The following is a 16,678-nucleotide window of genomic DNA, read 5'->3' as shown; positions in this document are numbered from 1 at the left end:
TGGTTTTATTTGAACAATAATTTTTCAAAAACTTTTTCAACTAGGTACATTAATATCGTTTTCGATTGGAATCACTCAATGATTCACTCATTCTGAAACCCAATAAAAAAGTTTGAATCGCTTCCACCCAATTCTGAAATTAAATATCTGTATTGGTGAAAAATCAAATAATTTTTTTTTGTTTTTTCACTAGGAGAATAAAAAACTTGCAGCAGGCTTCTGAATGATTTCGGACGCTTCCGGACGTCCAATCGAAAACGACATACATTTAGAAGTATTAGGTTTGCTCGTTGTGAGCTCTAGGGCACTCTGGGTCGCTCCGAATTCGTTGTCAAGCGTTTTTTGTAGCTCCTTTTTCAACCAGAGTTATTTCCTATGTGTTCGATGTTCGCTGATGAAACTAAAGCTCTGAGGTGTTCGATGAAAAATGAAAACCCGAGAAACTCTGATTTTTTTGACAGTTAATTGACATGATTTAGAGTGCCCTGGAGGGGGGAACAACGAACAGACCTATTTTTTTATTCTCACAAACGAACGTAGTTCTTATGAGAAATGGAGAAGCTGTCAATTTTTGGCTGGATTTTGGGTTTTCGGGATTTTGGTTTTTCGGGATTTTGGGATTCTGGGTTTTTAATTTCGGGATTCTGTCCGTCTCCCTTCTGTGAATATTAGGATTGCCTAAGTCTTTCAAAAAAATTGGGGCGCCTTGTTCTTCAAAGATGAACGAAGATTTTGGACACCATTGTCCTTCCGGAAGCCAAACAAATTAGCCCAAAATTGGGGGGGCGCCTTCATTCTTCAAAAAGTTTAGGACAAACAAAACGAGCGCTGTTGAAAATGTAAAATAGAAAAAAATTGGGGCGCCTTTGTGAAAGTAAAAATGAATAAAACATCGATTGGAAAGACTTCGTTATTTATATAACTTTTGTAAAAGTTCGGGGCGCCTGTGGCGCCCCTCAATTCTTGCGCCCCTGGGCGACGGCCCAGGCTGCCCCCCCCCTTAAACTGGCCCTGCCTCGGTGTGGTGTTGGATTCAAAACTTTCATTCACTAACCATTACAATTATATTATAAAAAAAGCTAATAAGATGCTTGGTTTCATTAAAAGATTTGCTCGTGACTTTCGTGATCCTTATGTGCTTAAAATTCTGTATGTTTCATTTGTTAGGTCTATTCTGGAATATGGTTGTATTGTATGGGCCCCATATTAAGTGGTTCATGTCAACAGAATAGAATGTGTTCAAAGAAGATTTATGAGATTTTGTTTACGTTTTCTTCCCTGGTCTAGTATGATTGATTTGCCACCATATTCACATAGACTTCAACTAATAAATCTTCCATCTCTTTTAAGTCATCGAGAGTACTTGCAATTCTGTTTTATGGTGGGAATTGTTAGCGGAACTGTTACTGCTCCATCGGTTCTGTGCAGATTGAGTTTTAGTGTAAGTCGTCGCAGCTTGCCTCTTTGTAATATCTTTAGTAGATCTAACTATGGGGCAAATAGTCCTCTCAATATTTTGATAAATATCTTCAATAAAAACTATTTCTTAATTCAATCAATAAATGTTAACGTTAAATCACAAAATTTTAAGAATATGTTCTTCATACATTACAATTAAATTTATAAAATAGATTTAAGTATTTATAAGTATATGTAATTAACGTGTTGAATAAATAAACTTAAGCATCTGGGGCTCGGAAAACCCAAGAGTTATTGTTGAAAAGCCTCTCCTTCCTCAACGCGTGACTGTTTGGTGCGGTTTATGGTCCGGCGGGGTAATTTGACCTTACTTTTTCGAAAATGAGGCTGGAGCAACAGTTACGGTCAATGGATTGCGCTATCGAGAGATGATTAATGATTTTTTATGGCCGGAATTGGATGGTATTGATCTGTACAACGTTTACTTTCAACAAGACGGCGCGGCGCTACGTGCCACACAAGCAATGAAACCATCGATCTTATACGGGAAAAGTTTCCGGACCGTGTTATCTCTCGAAAAGGTGATCACAATTGGCCACCGAGATCTTGTGGTTTAACACCTTGCGACTTCTTCCTTTGGGATCACGTGAAAGATAAGGTTTAAGCCGACAGCCCAGCGTCGATTCAAGACCTCAAAGATGGAACTCGTGAGGCTATCGAGGACATAGGGCAGCCACTTTGCGATTTGGTTATAAAAAATTTTATGAAAAGGATATGATCCTGTAAGCGTGGTCGTGGCGGCCATTTGGCTGATGTTGTGTTCCATTATTAACGGTAATTCCGTTATAAAATACAAAACGGTAACGGTTATAACGGTTATATTTCAAGAACGAAGGCTAATAGAATTTTTCTGATTGCGGATTCGAGTTAAGCACCCCGAAAACTACTAGAAAAGTATATTTTGGTTCTTGTGACAAAAATTCTGTGACCAGTGACTTAAACTTTAGATTAAATTTAGTTTCTCTTTAGCTTATTAACTGAAACTTAAGATATCTCGAGCAATAAAAGAGATATCAGAAAGATTTAAACAGTTTTTGAAAGAAGAATATCTTCTTCTTATAATCACCTTTACAAATTTGTTTGTAATGAATTACCCCACATTAAAACAGAACCTCGAAAACAGCCAAAATGACGTTTTTTAGCATTTAATCAAATTTTTCTGACTTCAGATTCGGATTCAGCACCCCAAAAACTACTAGAAAAGTATATTTTTGTTCTTGTGGCAAAAAAAAAGTTAAATTTTGTTGACCAGTGTAATTAATGTTTAATATGTCACTTATTTTATATAACTATTTAAAGAAAAGAGAAAAAAAATATTTTCATATTTTTGTACATATAATTGTAGTTACATTTGCCTACAGTTACACAGAAAAAATTATGACCCGCTAAAAACTAACAGATTGCCATATTGTTTTACCGTCCATACATTTCATAAGGAAATCTTATTAAAATCAACGATTAATTTTAAGGAGATTTCTTATTATTTTAATTTTTTTTTTTTTTCACTTCAGATTCTTTGATGTAGTAAGCTTAGAACAAGCTTTTAACTACAATCAGAGGCTCATCATAAGTGCATGTTAGTGGTTAGTAGACAAAAAATACAACCTCCCACATGCACAATATAAAACAAAATAATTACGAACAAATTTACAAGTTATAAAATTATAAGTACAAAAAATCCAACATGTATAATTTATTTAAAACATTGATTAACAGTCACGATTGTGGAGCACTGGTTCGAAACAATGTTTTTAAACCCATTTTCGTCAAATTAAAGTCTAAGGATGAATAGTTCAAGTTAAAAAGTTTACTCATGCGACTAAGACGCTCATTAATACCATAGTTTGTTCTATGAAAGTCGATATGCAAAGGTTCAAATCTTCGTAGGAGGTGAGATCCACCCTGATAATTTATACCAATACAAGCTAATAGATCAGGGGCGTCAATTTGGGAATTAATAAGCTGATGAAGAAAGATTAAATCATTATTTACACGTCTCTGTGCTAAAGTTTGTATCTGAAGAAGTTGAATGCGATGTTCATAAGGTGGCAAGTTGAAAGGGTCGGTCCAAGGAAGACCTTTTAGAGCGAAGCGTACAAAATTGTGTTGAATAGATTCGATTCGGTTTTTATGAACTTCATAAAAAGGACTCCATACTTGAGAAGCGTACTCAAGATGGGGTCGAACGTAGCAGTTGTACAAAGATAGAGTAACAAATGGATCATCAAATTCCTTTGCCCAACGTTTAATAAGACCAAGCATTGAGCTCGCTTTATTTACTATAAAATTGATGTGTTCAGTAAATCCTAAATTTGAACTAAATTGGACACCCAAGTCTTTGAAGCTAAATACTCGACATAGCTTATGTTGCAAGATGTAGTAATCAAAAATATTAATGACTCGTTTTCTCGAGAATGTAATTGTTTGGCATTTATCTGGGTTAAGTGAAAGGCCATTTTTACCACACCAAACATTAAAACTGTTAATATCGCTTTGTAGAAGGATACGGTCATTGTCAGACTTAATTTCTTTAAAAATCTTCATATCATCAGCAAATATGAGAATATCACTTGAAGTTATGCACGAGATTACGTCGTTTATAGCTAAAATGAATAAAAATGGGCCTAGGTGACTTCCCTGAGGGACGCCAGAGTTGGCTATAAAAAGATCTGAAAGACAGTTTCTAAATTTGACCTGATAGGATCTTTGGTTAAGATAAGATTCTACCCAGGCAATAAAAATACGTGGAAAACCAAAAGCTTTTAATTTGAAGATTATTATTTTATGACTAAGTTGATCAAATGCCTTTGAAAAGTCAGTGTAAACGAAGTCAACTTCATTACCTTTTTCTAATGCATTTGAACATTTATTTAAGAAGCTAAGAAGATTAGTTGTAGTAGATCTTTTTCTTACAAAGCCATGCTGCTTTTCACTTATCAGATTTTTACTATAAAATGCTAGACTGTCACAAACGACTTGCTCAAAAACCTTTGGAATGCAGGATAGTTTCGAAATAGGCCTATAATTCTTTATATCTGTCTTATCACCCTTCTTGAAAACAGGAGTGAGGAATGACTTTTTCCAGATGGAGGGAAATTTTCCTGACTTGATGGAAAGTTTGAATAAAAATGTTAGAGGCTGAACTAGGGAGTTTCTACAGTTTTTTAATACTATTGGTGGCACACCATCTGGGCCAGCAGAACAATCATCATTTAAGGATGAAAGAAGGTCTAACACAGTACTTTGCAGTACAGGGAAGTTCGTACAACTCGTTTCGGAATATGAATGTACGTTTTTGAAATAGATTTCGTCAACATCAACAGTCTCATTAACAAATGAATTACGAAAGTTATTGGCGAAAGCATTGCAAATGTCAAATGTTTGATGTAATGTAATATCGTCATGAATGAAGTTTGCCGGATATCCATCTGAGTTTTTCTTTGAGTTAACAAGATTCCAAAATGACTTTGGATCTTTTCTTAGGGAATTTCCTTTCTCAATCATATAGTCGGTGTACAAATTTTTTGAATGAGTTTTGAATTCTTCAAATAGTTCAACGTAAGAAGCGTGATCAACTGGTGAAAGGGTTCTTAAAAAAAGTTTCCATGCTTTATTTCGTTTATTTCTTAGTATTTTTAGGTCTTTTGTGTACCAAGGGTGACTAAAATTATTATTATTATTATTTGATTTTTTCATGGAAATGGAATTTACAAGGCAACTGTTAAGGATGTTATAAAAATTTGTAACTGCTTCATCAATATTAGATAATGTAAGTATATTTTCTATCCCTGAACTAGATATGTTTTCAGAAAGCAACTCGAAATTTGCTTTTTTAAAATCAAGAGTATAAGAGCAATCAAAATCGTTACTGTTTTCAGTAATATGATTGCTCCAGTCAAAGAAGATATCCAAAGGTGGATGGTAACCGTCTATATTAGTAATGCCAGTTCTAGACTCTAGAACAAGAGTACTAATAGCGTCAGAGGAAAATACTAAATCGAGAATTCGATTTTTATAGTTTTTAATACAGCTTATCTGCTGTAAGTCAGTATACAAAATTTTGTCTAATAAAGCAAGCTCATTTTGTGAAGATGTTAGTGAAGCTTCTTGATATGTTTCATCATCGGAAGGGACCCAATCAATGTGAGGTAAATTGAAGTCTCCTAAAAGTAATATGTTGCTATTGGAGCAAGACAGGTCAAGTACGTAATCTAAAGCCATCGAAAGCTCTGTATAAGAGGATGATGTACTTTTTGGAGGGATATATACATTTAGAATATAAATTGATTTAGTCATTGAAGAAATTTTAACGCAGATTAAGTCAATTGAGAGCTTAAACGGGAATGATATGGAAGAAGAAACAAATTTATTTCGAACCGCTACTAAGACACCTTCTCCGAGTTCCTTTGCATTTCCGGCGTGTCGATCTTTTCTGTAAACTAAGAACTCTTGACAAAATAGTTCCGTGTCTAAAAAGCTAGCATTTAACCAAGTTTCTGTTAAAATAAATATATCATGTGGAAATGTTTGTGAATTCATGAAAATGTCAGCGGCTTTGCTGCGTAACCCCCTTACGTTTTGGTAAAAGAGGGCCATCCTGCTGAGTTTTTTGTCGAAGGTATTTTAGATACAGGGTGTTTTTTTGTGATAGAGAACTCTTTAACTAAGGTTTCTAGGGGCCAATTATGAGTGTTGCAAATGGAATCAAAATAAGTTGGGTTTGTTACAATTTTAAATGATGAAATAAAACTATTGGGCTTACTTATTTTTGTGCACTTAATAGATGTTGTTGAAGGAATGCTTTTACAAGAAACTTAATGGGAAATTATATCATCAGGAGATGTATTAGGGTCTAACCGTGAAATGAAAATCGATCTTGGTTTCGAAACAGCCTTGATTATATTAGTACTAGCAACGGTGGTTGTCGAGGCTACTGGTTGAGTAGGATTGGGTAATACAGCAATATGATGAGGATTTGTGTTGAGATTTGTGCGTTTTGGAGATGGACCAGAATTTTTCCCATTCGATGAATTGTCTCTCCTTCTTTTTTTGTTAATTTTTTGGGTACGCACATGAGCTTTGTTTATACCGGAACCAGACTGAGCAAGAATATCATCATCGTGAGAAGAAATAAAATTTTGAGGAAGGTCAAGAACTAAATCATCAGTTGAAGTGGAGTTATTTACCATACTGTTAGTTGTTATGGAAAAAGAATTTAAATTTGAGACCGCAGTATTTAAAACATTGAGAAGTTCTTCGAAACCTTTTGAGAGTTTTAAAGTGTCTGCTTCAAAAGAAGACATTTTGAAAGCTAATGTAGATATAGATAATTAGCGGCAATCAGGGCAATACCAATAGGCAAACTTAGAGTTAGAAATCTTTTCAATAAAACCATTAGTGGAACCAATGCATTTTGCATGGTAGAGATTACCACACGGTCCGAAGCAAGCATATAAGGGAGTAGAAATCGACCCATCAGAACAATTTTTAGTCGAGCAAACCATGGTATTTATTTGAAACACAATAAAAAAAAAAAAAAAAAAATAAGTAAAAATGATAATTAAAAATATAAAAAATAAAAAAAAATAATAAAAAATAATAATATTGAAAAAACAAATTAAATAAGAAATAAAAAATAGATAAAAAATAAAACAAAATAAAATTGTATGAAAATCAATAAAAAAAAAAGAAATTGATTTTTCGTCAGACAGTGGGAATTGAACCTGGACCCCTAAGATTAAAAAAACTTAAACAAAAAGAACCGCGCTTTTACCACTTGAACCGCGGACGCTTTAAATATTTTAAAAACAAATTCTAATGAGAAACTAAAAAAATGGGTTTAAAAATATTAATACAAACAAAAAAAAAAAAGTGAGCTATAAACTAATAAACGGAATTAATAAATGAGGGGAAGTGCTAATGTATAAGAAAAATACACTGACACATGTAAATAAAGAAAAAAAAAACACTCAAACTGAGGGAATTTTTTTTTTATTTTTTAATAATTACCGGAGACTATTTTCTATAAAGTAAAACATTTAATTTTAAACACTTTTAACACAATTTATAGAATTATTATAGGTAAACACAAAATAGTACACTTTTTTCAGTGCACTAAAACAAAAATTTGAAATTAAATTTAAAAATTTACAAATAAAAACGACAGAAAACACGGAGACTATTATAACACACAGCTACAATAAATGAACCAGTGCTGTCCACTGAGAGAAAATCTTATTAAAATTTGACTGAAAAGTTGATTTTTTTTTGCTACTTAGTAGGGCTGTAAAAGTAACGACAAAATGAGTACCCGCATGTATACGTTACTTTTGATACTAGTACCCGCATCAATAATATCGTTACTCGTTACTTTCGTATGCTTCGTATATTTCGTATGCTTCGTGTGTTTCGTATGTTTTGCATGTTTCGTTTGTTTCGTTACTTTTGCATGCTTCTTATTTTTCATATATTTCATGTATTTGATACATTTCGTATGTTTAGTATTTTAAGTATGTTTCGTTCGTTGGTATAAGAGTAAACCAAAAACAATTTGTATAATCTAAGCTACTTTTTAAAGCCATAAAAATTAATTTAAGTTGCGGCGTTCTCATGTTATAAGAGTTTGAAGGTAGCTATACTGATTTTTTTCGATTTTTTTTTAATCAAACGTGGAAACTTTTTTTATTTTTTTCTATTTTTTCGACAAAATTTTGGTAATTTTTTGTTTATATCCGTTCAGTAATCTTATCACAATTCTTTATTTCAAAAGTACATCGCCCAGATCTCGTAATATTAACACTTCAATACAACCATGTCGAACAATTTTTCATTTTTTTTTTCTATTGACAGTGATTTTTTTCTCGGCTTTTTTTTTAGTTGAAAATTTTGCAATGAAAATTAACAAATTTTTTCAAAAACCAAAACACTTTTGTAAATTGTTATTATCGAGACAAAAGTAAACTCCAGATAATTATCTGGAGTTAGCATTCCGACTACGGTAATGATATCGATACGAGATGCTAAATGCGCCAAATTGAGTGTATCACTTCGTTTCGTATCTCATATATCGGATGATTTAGTATTGAAATTGGAATGGGGTCGTTACTCGTATGTTTCGTATCTCGTATATGTTTCGTTACTTCAGTACCCAGTAACGAAACATGCGAGTAACGATACTGTTTAGAAAGTAACGTTTCGTTACTCGTTACTGAAGCAAATACCCGCATTTTAGTGACGAATACATACGATTTGCTACAGCTCTACTACTTAGCACTAGAACTAAAATAGCAATCAATATTTTCATAGCAGCTTGGTTCTGGTGGTAAGGTGGGGGACTAATGATTTGAAGTCTCCAGTTCGATTCCCGGCCTGGTCGTCGTTTTTTTTTTTTTTTTTCAAAACCCTACAAGTGCAGATTTTAAAACAATAAGGAAACCCGATTGTTTTGATAAGGTTTCCTTCTTGGATGAAAACCATAGATATTTCTTATTGTTTTTGTTCTATTTTATGTGGTCTATTTTTCTCTGTGTAGAGACTATTAAAACCATTTTCCTTATAGCCCAGTAATTTTAGGCATTTTTTACCCCAATCTGCGGAAAAATTCCTACTGGGCTCGATTTTGGTATAGACCTTCGTTACGGCGTTGTTATGAAGATGTGAAAAATCGACATTGATATCGCGTCCGCGTTAGAAGTTATAGAGGTCAAAAGGTCACGAAAATCAGTTTTTCGCATATATCTCGTGACCTGTTGCTCAGAGGTCAATAGGGGTCTATGGAAAATCTGTTCGTCATAAAATTATCTACAAATATTGCCTTATGCATTTTTCTGTAAATCCAACCGATTTCGGACTATATTATAACGTAGTCATTCAAACTACATAAATTTGTTCAAAGTTTCGATATGACTCTTTGAAGTAGTCTAAGATTGATTTGGGGTGTTTTGAACCTCAAATATTTTTACCCTGAGACTAAAACGTAGGTAATTTTGACCTAAGGGTCAAAATTAATTGCTAAGATTTTATTGAATAGTTAGTTAGTAGCTAAGTAACTTAGTTAGTTAGTTAGTTAGTTAGTAAGTTAGTTTGAATATCGATTACAAGTGAAACTTATAAAACCGTATTAATAAAAAGCAAAAGAGATTAAACATGTATTTTTCAGTATTCAAATACTGAATTATTCACTCTTAAATAAAACAAAACTATTATTACGTATCATGTATTATGCCTACGCTTGAAACAGCTCTATTCCAAAAACGGTTGGATTTACAGAAAAATGCATAAGGCAATATTTGTAGATAATTTTTTGACGAACAGATTTTCTATAGACCCCTATTCTGCCGTACTAAGCCAAAAGGGCGCATGAGCCAAAAATTCAAAATTGAGTTAAAGGCATATTTGACATCCTGAAACAATTCCTCATTTATATGTCAACTAAAAACAGCACATTTTCAATTCCAAGTGGCTTAAAATAGTCAATGAAGATAAGCACAACGATATTACTCCACTGTATTCCTCAAAAGAAAAATGCATTTATTACTAACTCTAAAAATTAAAAAAAAAAATTAGATGCGCATTTGGGAAGCTTGAACAATATATAATTATTGTGTAAACTAAAAATTATAATTTTCCTACTACAAGTTTCTTAAAATCATTTTTGAAACTGAACACATTTACAATTCTCAACCTTTTCCCTTGTCAGTAAAATGCATTTATCTCAAAACTACAAAAATGGATATGCGCCCTTTTGCTTAGCACGGCAGTATTGACCTCCGAGCAACAGGTCACGAGATATATGCGAAAAACTGATTTTCTTCATAACAACGACGTAACGAAGGCCAATACCAAAATCGAGCCTAGTAACAATTTTTCCGCAGATAAAACCTAAAATTACTGGACTATTATGAAATTACCTTTCGATAGAATTTGGGTGCCACTGCCATTTTTATTGGCAATTCAAAATTTCATTTGGTCGCAAAATTTATTTTCTTAAAACTTACTTCAAATTAAAAAAAAAATATTAAAAATCAATGGCAACACTTTCAATTAGAACTGATACTTTAAAAGCCAGAACATTACGCTTAATTTAAGTCTTAAAATTAAGTTCTTTAAGTCAACTGTTTTTGAAACAACCGATTTCAAAAACAAAATTTTGAAAAAAAATAAAAATAAAAACACATTATATGAAGAAAACTGCTTTTATAGAATTATAACCAAATACTGAAAACCATAATGTTTCTATGCCTTCTAGTTTTCGAGAAAATTGAAAAGTAGAAAATCTCCTTTTTGTCAGACTTTTATTTTTTGGCTGCAAGCTGGAAATGCTTATCCAAAAAGACAAACAGAGAAAGTAAAATTAATTCGCAAAACTTTTTTTTATAAATCTACTTCAATAAAATTACATTTGATTTTCTGACCTTGCTTCAGAAAAATGAATTTTCGATATACATAGGTACGTAGCTTAAATGTTTGCATATTCAAATAAAAAACGAGTGAAAAGGAATAAGTACAGGTAAAATAGGCATTTAAAAAAAGAGGTTGTCTGTAAAGCCGGTTTACGGACGATGATTTTACGTGATAACGTCGTCAGAAAACAGGTTTTGTGCTTTTGTTTAAAATGAGTCAATTGAAGCGTTTACTTATTTCACACAATCATAATGTACAAGAAAAAGCTAAAAAAAATACATTTTTTATTTTCTCATTATATTAATTTTTCTATTTTAAAAGCTTACAAAAAAAATTATGCAATTTAAAAGCCAAGTATTTCTTCTTAAGAATAAAACCATTTTTAAATTTTTACAGTATAAAAATTATTTATTGAAAATAATCATTTTCATCAAAAAAAGCAAAAAAAAACGTCATTAATTCCATTTTTTTCCCTAACAACCTATACAAAATTTTATACCATCTGTCTTAGTTCAAAATATATATATCGATCAGGCCTATGGGACATCTACAAAAAGAGATAGAATTTTTTGAACTCGATCAAATTTCATTAAAAAAAGCAAAAAAAAAACATTTATTTTTATGTTCTCACGCTATGGAATCATTTTTTTTGTTTGACATGGTATAACAAAATTTATACCATGTGAAAGCTTATTTTGTATATGTTGTAGGGGATGCTTAAAAAAGCTTAACTTGAAGTTTTTGACCAAGATTTTCTATGAGCTTTTTCCGCAATAACTTTTTTGAGAATAACTCGGTTATCCTTCGAAATACGAAAATTTTACAAGGACCTTTTTTGTAGCTTTTACCATTTTCTACAATTGAATCGTTTATTTTCAAAACATGATAAGTCCACTTTTTTTCAAAATTCGTTTTTTTAACTGAATATGTTCTTTGGGGATAACCACACCTGCCTTCAAAATATGAAGCATCTACTCAGTCTATATTCGATTTTACAGCTAAGCGAAAAAAAATTTTACTGTCAAAACATCATAAAAGTCCCGGACTTATCATCTTTTGAAAATAAACAGCAACTTTTTTATGAGTAATTGACTACACATAGAGAAGCTGACTACTGACTGACTGACTCAAAATCTTAAGTTGAAAGCGTCTTTCAAGTAAAATAACTACTCGAAACATTATATTCTATTCCCTAATGCAATTGTTTGATAGACTGAGGCTTTAAAAAAATTATATATTCATTTTAAAACTTATTTCACATTCGTTTATTTTCAAAGTATGATAAGTCCAAAATCGTTTTTATTTTTTATCTTTTAAACAATCGGTCCAAAAAGTAAATACCAAACGATATTCTGTAGCTAGGTAAAAGTTCTACAAAATATATTTTTTATACATTTTGCTACACTTAACAAAAGAAAATAGAACGTTTTTTTCTTCTCCTGAAAAATTTGAAATCATGGACTTATCATGTTTTGAAAAAAAATGATTCAATTCATGAATACACATTGTTTGCGTATCATGAACCGTTTTCGAGATATCGATCAAAAAAGTCAAAAATTTACTATATGCGATTTGTTTTTTGACATTATCTATTTTTGGTGATGAATATCCAAAAAAAATATTAAAATCAAATTTGTAGACCCTGTTCAGACCTACAATTAAGTATTTTTTTTTTTTACGTAAAAAAACATTAGGTAATGATTGTTTTTTTCACAACCGAACGAGCGGCTTGCTTGGCTGTGGGTGCGGACTAAACGACTTTGCTGGCGGCTGGAGGTCGTAATTTTTGGCAAAAAAAAAAATAAATAAAAATACGGAATTGTAGGTCTGAACAGGGTCTACAAATTTGATTTAATATTTGTTTGGATATTCATTTATTTTTGATCGATATCGCGAAAACGGTTCATGATACGCAAAAAATGTGTGAATTGTAGAACAAGGTAAAAGCTACAAAAAAGCACCTCGTAAAATTTTCGTATCTCGAAGGACAGCCGAGTTATTGTCAAAAAAGTTATTGTGGAAAAAGCTCATAGGAAATCTTGGTCGAAAACTTCAGGTTAAGCTTTTTTAAGCATCCCCTACAACATACCCAAAATTTAGCTTTCTCGGTCATTTTGCATTTCTAAGCCGTTTTTTCCGACATAATGACTGGCTTATATTGGAAAGCTGACTGGAAAGTAAAGAAAGAAATTTGTCCCTAAAAAATTAGGAAAGTTATTTTTGTCAACATGACAGCTTATTGTATTTAATTACAGAATTATGGTAGCAGTATTAAATTTATTTATGTTAAAAAAGAGTAAAAAGTGTATTATCGGTTATAATTAATATTATTTATTATTTATATTTATTAAAGTGAAGTGTAATTTGGTGTCTGCCCATGCGATCTCTTAAATTCTCAAGTAAATTTTGACAATAATGGTGTATCCAAACTAATTTAGTCAATTTACTCAAATTTTCGTTCAGAAAATGACGTTACCTAAATATCTAGTCCTTAATATTTCCTGAACGTGTCCATTTTATAGATAATTTTACTGTTAATATGTCTTACCTGTGACATTTTTTTAAAAATGAATAACAATGATGGTGGCTGCCCCGCCCTCCAATCATCCCAACAAATTGACAACCACCTGTACGTACACATTCCATTAAAAAAATTTTGTCCCGCGAAAAATGCGATTTCATGCCCATATTTTGACTAATTTGCCTGACTATAATTTTTGAAACTATCATAAACGCTTTTAATTGGTTGAAATGTAAAGTTACCCAACCCTACGTAAAATTAATTAATAACAGAAACTATTTACTTACAATGTCTAAATTCCCGAGGTTCATATTTAAGATTTTTTGGTTGGAATGATTCTTGTTTAGTTTTGTAACCACTTGTTATTCCTTGTATATTTGAATCCAACTGAATTGAGCGCTCAATCATAATTTGTTTGCATATGTCACTGTAAAATAATGAATTATATATGTTTATGTACTAAAATATGTAGGTACATTAAGGTGGTCCTTATATTGTTTTTTGCCGAAGTCGACCATGGGCGAAAAAAAAAATTTTCTAATATTTGCGAGACATATTAAAATCAAAGGATATGTTTGCGTTATTTCCGGGAGAGGAACTGAGTCAAATAAAAATATACAAAAATAGGGAAAATTTTTCTCAGTATTTCCAACCGGATGGCGGCTATTCAACTACATGTGCCAAATAAGGACCACCCTAATATACATATATGAACAGCATTTGTTTTTAAATATTTTTACTTAAAATTATGAAAATTTCTTTAAATCACACTAGGGTCAATGTGGGTAAATGTAAACAATTTCATGTCTTTTTTTTTCTTTTGACTTTAGATTTTAATATGTTTTCACGGAGCAACTTGACAGGTATCTTCTAATGCAAATATGAAATGATGGCAATTCTTCTTTATAAATATAAACAAATATTTCCCAAATTGTTTAAATTACTGTAAAATATGGCATGTTTACAAATACCCAACCATGTTTGTGTTTTTTTTACAAATTCGGGGTAAATGTAAACGGTGGTGGTTTAAAATTTAGAATTTCCTCTTAATCATTTGGATAACGACTTGAAAAACGTTCAAGAAGGTATTTGACAAAAACTTTTTCAAATTCTAATAAAAGTTTTTGTTTTCTTCCTTTGATTCTTTATATAGGCACCCAATATTCATCCTGAGCAGCTGTGAACGTCATATTTTTTTTTTCGTCAAAGACCGATTTTGCAACATCATCCACTGAAAATGATTGTGTTGGCTGCTTTAAAATGTAACTCCGCGGCACTTTAGCAATAGTAATTGACTAAAAGTACTTTATTTTTATTAAAACCAATAATTTCAGCAAAAATATATGTTTATATTTACCCCCAGAATACGTTGTTTTAAATGAAAGCACAAATCGACATAAATGTCCTGTATTTTAAAATTTGTTTGTTTCACATAGAATCTACATCAAAATTCAAAACTAAAAAGTATTTGCAAATTATACTGGCTTAATTGAATCTGCAAAAATATTTAATTTTTCTGAAAGACTAACGACTTGTTTGGCACTTTAAAAAATTATCTTTCACGGAAAATACGCTCGTCAAATGAATTCTCTCTCGACAGCAATGAGCTAGACGTATTAGTCAAAAGATACATGCGTCCGCGATTTGTACTTATGTATGCATCAAAGAGATTTAACTGAAGCTTGTTATGAGCCATGTTTTCTTTTACCCCTGTTTACATTTACCCACATTGACCCTAAGGGGTTATATCTAGTTGTAAATGCGAAAAAACGTTCATTGTGGATTTTTTGTGAAGAGGCATTTAATTATATAAACATAAAGAATACATGAACATATAGCAAAATTTATGTATTAAAAGAATTCGATGTGTTTTTTTTAATATTGGGTTCCGTTATTTTTTTAGTAGATCTCCTAGACGACCTCCAAAAAAAGGTGTCGGGCGGTGAGCGAGATATCTCTGATCCAAATCACTGAAAATTAAAAAATCCAAAAGATTAATTTCCAGGATAGACGAATGCAGGTAATGAACGAAGGAATAGGTAAAATTTGAATTTTTGACAAAATGGCTGCTTTCCAAAGAAAAAAATCGTTTTTTTTCACGAAAATTTACACTTTAAAGTGGCTTAAAATATCGAATTATTGTCAAAAACCTTATTCCTTCGTTCATTGCCTAACAAAAGTATCTAAGAAAATTGTGTACAAATTTCAAGCCGATCACTCCAGCCGTTTCGGAGAAATTGTACTCACCGACTTTGAAAACACAGTTTCGAGAAAAACGCGTTTAAAAATTTTGGGAACCTGTAAACTTAGTTAAAAAGTCTTCACAAATACGTACTTTCTCGGAAACTAATTGCTGTATCAATGTGAAATTTTCGGACAACATTCTTATTACGTACATTTAAAATATGCATATATGCAAAAAAAAATTTTTTATTTTTTTCAAAATTACAACTAGGTATAACCCCTTAAATTACATTTGGGACTAACTGTAAATATAAATTGGATCAGTTAGTAAGTAATTAACTTACCGTAAAGTATTCGCAATCGTCCTTGCAGCTGTATCACATCGAAATACATGACACATGTGAACTCTAGTTAATCTATCGCGAGATACATAAGCGAAGTCCCTAAAATGATTTAAAGATTGGTATAATTAATAAATTATTAAAAAATATAATAAAATACAATATAATAAAATGAGTTGTGTGTAGTGATGGGAACTATCGAATAAAAACTATCAAACTATCGATAGTTGTAAAATATTCATTCATTCGATAGTTTAAAATCATTCATTCGAATAGTTTTTTCGTTCGATAGTTTTTTATTCGATAGTTTTTTCATTCGAATAGTTTTTTCGTTCGATAGTTTTTTATTCGATAGTTTTTTCATTCGAATAGTTTTTTCATTCGAATAGTTTTTTCAAACGATAGTTTTTTCATTTGAATAGTTTTTTCAAACGATAGTTTTTTCATTCGAATAGTTTTTTCAAACGATAGTTTTTTCATTTGAATAGTTTTTTTATTCGATAGTTTTTTCATTTGAATAGTTTTTTTTATTCGATAGTTTTTTCATTCGAATAGTTTTTTTAAACGATAGTTTTTTCATTTGAATTTTTTTATATTCAGTTACTGTTTTCTTTCAGTCTATTAGATTGTTTTTTTGTATTCAGTCATAATTTTACTTCTCTACTATTTTCTTTTTTCTCTTGATTTTACAAATTAATTGTAAATGTTCTTATCTGCTTTTGAAGGAAGGACTGAAAAGGAAGATGAATGA

General features: G+C 31.3%; 1 protein-coding gene across 12 annotated transcripts in view; it reads right to left on the bottom strand.

Annotated features, from left to right (window-relative positions):
* LOC129906890 (protein Fe65 homolog) overlaps nt 1-16,678 on the bottom strand; it is a 359,219-nt gene that overhangs the window by 104,659 nt on the left and 237,882 nt on the right. For all 12 annotated transcript variants that reach the window (XR_008770866.1, XM_055982875.1, XM_055982874.1 and 9 more), the window contains 2 exons: nt 15,931-16,029; nt 13,690-13,829 (listed from right to left, as the gene is read on the bottom strand). Coding sequence is in view for 11 of the 12 variants with exons in the window: in XM_055982875.1 (XP_055838850.1) it covers nt 13,690-13,829; nt 15,931-16,029 (239 nt within the window). In the remaining variant the exon portion in view is untranslated. The remainder of the gene's footprint in view (nt 1-13,689; nt 13,830-15,930; nt 16,030-16,678) is intronic.

This window comes from Episyrphus balteatus, chromosome 1 (assembly GCF_945859705.1).
Source record: "Episyrphus balteatus chromosome 1, idEpiBalt1.1, whole genome shotgun sequence".
NCBI classification, from domain to species: Eukaryota; Metazoa; Arthropoda; class Insecta; order Diptera; family Syrphidae; genus Episyrphus; species Episyrphus balteatus.
Note: the sequence above shows the minus strand (reverse complement) of the source record. Positions and strands in the feature narration are given on the sequence as shown.